At 39.2% G+C, this 6000-nt stretch overlaps 1 protein-coding gene across 5 annotated transcripts in view; it reads right to left on the bottom strand.

Moving 5' to 3' along the window:
- Positions 1 to 951: 951 nt before the first annotated feature.
- The window catches only part of HORMAD2 (HORMA domain containing 2), a 72296-nt gene continuing 67247 nt past the window's right edge, over positions 952 to 6000 (bottom strand). For all 5 annotated transcript variants that reach the window (XM_033097676.1, XM_033097678.1, XM_033097679.1 and 2 more), the window contains one exon: positions 952 to 1921. In XM_033097676.1, coding sequence (XP_032953567.1) covers positions 1817 to 1921 — 105 coding nt within the window. In that variant the 3' untranslated portion in view covers positions 952 to 1816. The remainder of the gene's footprint in view (positions 1922 to 6000) is intronic.

Genomic DNA, 6000 nt, shown 5'->3' with positions numbered 1-6000 from the left:
ACTTTGACTTAAAGTCTAGAATCAACCTTAGGCTAAGTTTATGAAAATTGTAAATATAGATCGAGAGCTAAATTCCCCTTTTAAACAAAATGATTCCTTTTGAAATCCAGACCAACTAATTTCTCTGTATAACTCACTTGCTTTGAGTGTCAAAGACTCCTAGAGTCTTTGTAAAACTCCTTCGTGTTCAAACACTTGTAGAGCAGATACACTCATTACCTCACAAGGCAGCCCATTTCAAAATTTTGACAACCTGTGGAATTAAAAAGTTTATTCCTAATACTGAGCCAAATTGACCTCCTATAGCTTTCAACAATTTGGTCTTAGATCTACCCTCTGGAGACACACAAAATAAACCTAATCCCTCTAGTAGACAGCTAATCTCTTTATATTCTTCTCTTTAAAAAAAAATTGTGGTGACTCAGGCTACAATTCTATCAAGGATATAATAAGCCCAATACCTTCCCCCTCCTTTGCCTTTTAGTGGCAGAGTAAACTTATGAGATATACTTAATATGCTGGGAGAAGAGAAAATGCCCTCCCTAGCAGGCCCTGGTGTACAGTCCAATACAAGACCCAGTTCGTAGACTGCCTGTAGGCAATCAGAAATGGGTGAAAGTCTAGGTGCTGAGCAGGCAGGCTCCCTCTGATTTTCCTCTCTTACAATAACACACAGCCTTCTGCCAGCTGAAGTGCATGTCTGGCCCCAGAGATTCTCCTATTAATCAAGGTCAGAGGTCCCAGTTCTTGAACTTTTGTGTACATTAGAATCCAGGGAGTTTTTCATGGAGTCCCACGCCCTTTAATTTTGATACAGTAGAAATGAAACACACCCAGTAACCCATATTTTAACAAGCACTCCAGGTGCTAATGTCCTTACTATACTTGGAAAAACATTGATCTAAGTGAAGAAGAAAAGATGAACAAAAAAATACCTTGCATTTTGGTTTATTTAACCAGAAAGCTTAACGTTTAATTTATTGGTCCTATCCATTTAAATTATTAAATTTCATGTTATATAATTAATAAAAATAACACTTAAAGTCATTTATAATGCATTCGATACCAATCATTAAGTCTATCAAAATTCTTCCAGAATAAGGAAGGAACTAGTAACATCATCTGCAGGTTACAGACTTGAGGTGTAAACTGAAGTGCCTGTTGGGATGCATTCAACATGGGCTCTAAGAAGGGAGCCAGGCTTCTGCATTGCAACCTATTTCCAAGTCTTGGGTTGTCCAAAAGAACAGGGCTAGGGCCAGATATGAGGAACTTTACAGGGAGAATCCAGTTTGGTCCAACACTTAGCTGATCAAGCTCGTGATTGAAGTTAACACAAAACATACCTGGATAAGCACCACCACACACATCCTATGTCATTCTGTGGGAATTCTAATAAAGCTAGAGAGTGATTCCAATACACAGGTTACAACAAGTTAAAACATTTCACAGTAGTCTAAATACCTGGGGAGTTTAATTATGCAAAGAAAACCCTCTGTCCTTTGAGAACAACAGCTTACTTCTTTTCAAAATAGCTGCTTGGTTCTTTTATAAATATGAAAGGTGTCTCATCGCTAACTTAGCCTTGAAGTAATGCTATCTCAAGGCAGCCCTCGTGACCCTATTTCCTTGTGGCAAAGTGAACCCATCTACTACCCAGTCATTTAGCACTTAGTAAATTGACTCAAAACGTTGAGCAACAAATTTTGTAAAAGGTTTTGGTGATAGGAACTTAACTTTCCTTCTAAGACACTTCATGAATGTTTGCTGCAAAATAGAAGTATTTTAGAATAACTGGAGCAAAGGCATTTAATTTTCATTTTCTGTCAGGGGTGAAGACTTTTACTGGTTTGCCGACCTTCCTCTTCTTCTTGGAGCTCTCAGAACTTTGCTGACTGTGTACTAAATTCATTCTTTGAATCTGTGAGAATCACAAGAGAGAGGCACAATTCAGCAGAGATTTTGACGTCTGCAACAAGGCATACACACAAGACAGGCAGACTGAGCATTAATCCTTCGAGCTGCATAACGGATCCAAACCTGCTTTCCTGTGGGCTGGTTTGGCCCTGCACGGAGGCCCTGCTGCCAGTATCAGAGTCTGGTATTCCAAGTTTCAGGAGCTGAGGTCCCCTGGAGGCAACCAGTTTCACAGGGACAATTTCTTGGCTCTCTTTAGTGAATTCAGCACATCCAACTCTTGAGGGAAGAGTTGTCAAGGTGTGGGGCCAACAAGGAGCAATTAAGGGTCAGGAGAGATCTAGGGCACCGATTACTTTAGTGGCAAATATAATCTAAGTCCCAATTTCAGTTGGCAGAAACGTACAGCCTTATCTTTTCTATCATAGGCTCCGATTAATGAATTGGGAAGGACCATGGCCCTTCTTTCTGCTTGAAGAGAAGTGTATGTTATTGATTAAAGGGAATTTGATGAGTAAGTCATTATAGATATATAATTCTCCATTGGGTTCAGCTTTGGTAAAGATTTTAGAACTTATTTTTGCTTAAAAGAGTGAACAACTAGATGCATTATAGTTTGTCAGACAATTTCTAGTGCCTGAAATTCCAGGAAACACATAGAGGACATTTTATATTTTCTAGCCACTAGATGGGAGGAAAGCATTTTCCATGTTCTCTGTTCTTTCTTTGGTAGGAAAATAGAATAAGATAAATATTTTTAAGTAAGACTTTTCAGAATATCTGGCAGAGGTTCCAACATTACCCTTTTTCTTTTGTTATAGATGCAGGTTGCTCTTATTATTATTGATATGTTATTACAACAAAATAGTGGGACTGTCAATAAAGCATTTAAGTACCATTTAGAATCAAAGATTGGGTCAGGTGGCTAATTTAATCACTCACTTTTAGTTTTAGAAAGCAGTTGAAATTGCTGATCTCAGATACCACAAATTCCCTTCTGCTTAAACGAAGACATCGCCCATATAGAACAAAAACAAAACAAAACAAAACAACAACTCTGAGAAAATGACTAGAACTGCTCATCAAATAACTGGTTTGCTTAAATATGTAAAAGTTTGAAAGGGTCTGCTCTAAAAGAAGGAAATAGCAACATAAAAACCCAAAGTACAAAAACCAACTTCTTTATTATCAAGGAGATGAACTTGTTACAGTGTGGCTATTAGAAAAAGTACTTCGTAAAATTCAGCTTTTCTAGAAATGTTGCTTGGGCATTCTTTTCATTCAAATGAAATTATTGTCACTTCTATCAAATCTGGGTACACTGGGAAGAAAGGAAGATGGATATACAAATCCTCAAATGACAAGTTGACCTGATAGTTTAATAGTTTTGTTCTCTTTTTCTTCTTTGCTCAAAAGTAAACCAGAGTTTTATTATACATTTCAGAACTATAATTTTATTGCAGTGAGTTAATCCAAATATTTTAAATAATGTATACAATCTCCACAAAACCAGTAAGGCCTAGGAACTCTCAATGGTTTACAGAAAACTAGAGTGTTCAAAAGCAAGTATGTGATCAGTCAGGGGACACTTCCTAACATAAATGAATAATCTAAAATAACAACAAATTTATCTATACAAAGAAGGATTTTTCAGGTGTTTTCCAATTGGCTGAGTTTGCATATTTGATGCTAAAGCCACCCAGGCAAGCAAAGGCCCAGCAATCAGGCAGGCTAGACAGATTATCTGGATGATTTGAGCAACATTGGATGGTCATCAAATGATTTCTAATGCATATCATGTTATATTTCAAATAGATAGCTTTTAAAGTGTTTCTTGTATACAGACTAACAAGAGGCCACTATGATCTACTCACCAATAGAGAGAGCCTCAGAAATAGAGTTATCTACATATATGTCTGAAAAAGCCCTGGAGATACGCTTTCTGCTGTATGACATTTCCCTACTTTCTTCCCATTTTTCGTTTGGTAACATTCTCCTTTCGGGAAGCCAAAAAGCAGCTTTTGCCTTTAGCACAACTGGATAGCTAGCTGATTTGGTAGCATATGTGAACTTCACTGGAAGGATCCCTTCTCCTCAATGCCTCCATTTGTCATTTATTTCTTTATTCATTTATTTAAAAAAAGTAAATTTGACATTTGCATATTTGTTACTGTCTTTGGCTCTCTTTTTGCTTTATTCTCCACATTTTCTCTGGGTGTAACGCCTAGGAATCAGGTCCCATTTAGAAGCAAAGACCACCACATTTATATATTCAGTCTGTATCTTCCTTTTGAATTCTGATCCTGTGTGTAATCAACTACCTACTAAAAGTCTCCACATGCATGTTCCAAAGAAAACTCCAATGCAATGTGTCCAAACTGGAATTGATCATACACCTCTCTAAGCTGGCTCCTCATCTCTGTCCTCACTCCCTCTGATTCCCCTGGAAGTGTCCAAGTTAAAAACCTGGGAGTCACACATGGCCTCTCCATCATCCTCACCCTAACGTCTAACTAGTCACTGATCCCTGTTGATCCTATCCCTTTAATATCTCTCAAATCATCTATGTTTCTCTATTTCCCCTGCCTCTACTTTAGGCCAAGGCAGCAGCGTCTCTTCCAATTACTGGGACTGGAACTCCCACTATTACTGCTTCTCCAATGTACTCTCCACTCTGGAGCCTAAGTTGTCTTGTATCAAATCTGGCCACATGGCTCTTCTGACTGAGTCACCATCCACCCATTAATGACTTTCCATTGTCCATAAAGTCCAGACTCTTCATGGCCCTGGCGACCTCTGCAGCCTCATCTTGCCCCAGACTTACTTGGCCACTTGTAACTCTCCGGATGGGCCCTGCTCTCTCCCCTCTAGATTTTGTCTTTCATGCCCACTACCATGCTCTGCTCCTCCCTTCGTCACCAGGCCTGAGGTCAGTGCTGGAGTTTATCCTGCCCACTGGCCTTCCCTAACACTCTTGGGGCTGTGTTCTGTTCTTACCCCTTCTGTAGCATTTGCTGCATTGTCAGGCTTACTTACCAGTGTTCTCATCCAGAGTGTAAACTCCTGGAGGTTAGTGACACTGTATTAGCTATCTTTGTATTCCCAGTTCCTGGCATCTGCTAGGTACTCTTAAATTATTGGCTGAATGAATGAATGAATGAATGAAAGCATTTGGAAATTGACATGAAGCCAAGCACTATGCGGGGCACTATTACCACATCTCTGGTAATATCACGATCAATAAAACACAGTCATTTGCAAGGATTGAGTCTTATATGGGAGAGGCATTAAGCACATGATTATAATATAATGCAGTATAATACAATAGACATTCACTCAATAGCCGTAATAGACATTTATTCATTCAGCAATTATTTCCTGAGTGTCAGTCTGTGCATGGTACTGTTCTAGGTGCTTGAGACACATCGGTGACAAAAGAGATAAAAATCCCTGCCCTGTAGATTTTACAATCTGTCCATTTTGGGCTTAATAATTTCCAATGGCATCTCACTGTTTTTAGGACAAAGTCCAAAGTCCAGACTTTGGGTTTTCATACACCATTAGTGGCTCTTTATATTTCTAAAGTGGGAGATGGGGTCACAGGTTGACTATAAGATCCTGATGAAAAATGCTCACACCTTCACTCACAACTTCATTCCCTCGAGCAGGCCATTTGAGGGGGTCCCGAGACTCCTTGAGTACCTCCCAGTTCCTGTCCCTACACCACAAGGCCTGGCTGCACCGGCAGTACCAGCCTCATCTCCTCCACTCTACTTCGTGCTCTCTACCCTCTCAGTTTTCTCATATCTTGCTTCTTTCTGATTCTGGACCTTTGTACATGATGTTCCTTCTGCCTAAAATGCTCTTTCCCTTCTCTAGTTAATTCCTATACATTTTTCTGATCTCAGGTGAAAAATTACTTTCTCAAAGAAACTTTTCCTGTCCCCATTACAATTAAGGTAGGTCCCACAATTATATCCTCTTAAGTAGCCTTCCAAGAGATCAGGGACATGCCTGTCTCGGTCACAAATTGCACGTAATAGGGGCTCAATAAATATTTTTCAATGAATGAATGAAATTTCA

This window comes from Rhinolophus ferrumequinum, chromosome 25 (genome assembly GCF_004115265.2).
Source record: "Rhinolophus ferrumequinum isolate MPI-CBG mRhiFer1 chromosome 25, mRhiFer1_v1.p, whole genome shotgun sequence".
Taxonomy (NCBI): Eukaryota; Metazoa; Chordata; class Mammalia; order Chiroptera; family Rhinolophidae; genus Rhinolophus; species Rhinolophus ferrumequinum.
This window is presented reverse-complemented; position numbering and strand designations above follow the sequence as displayed.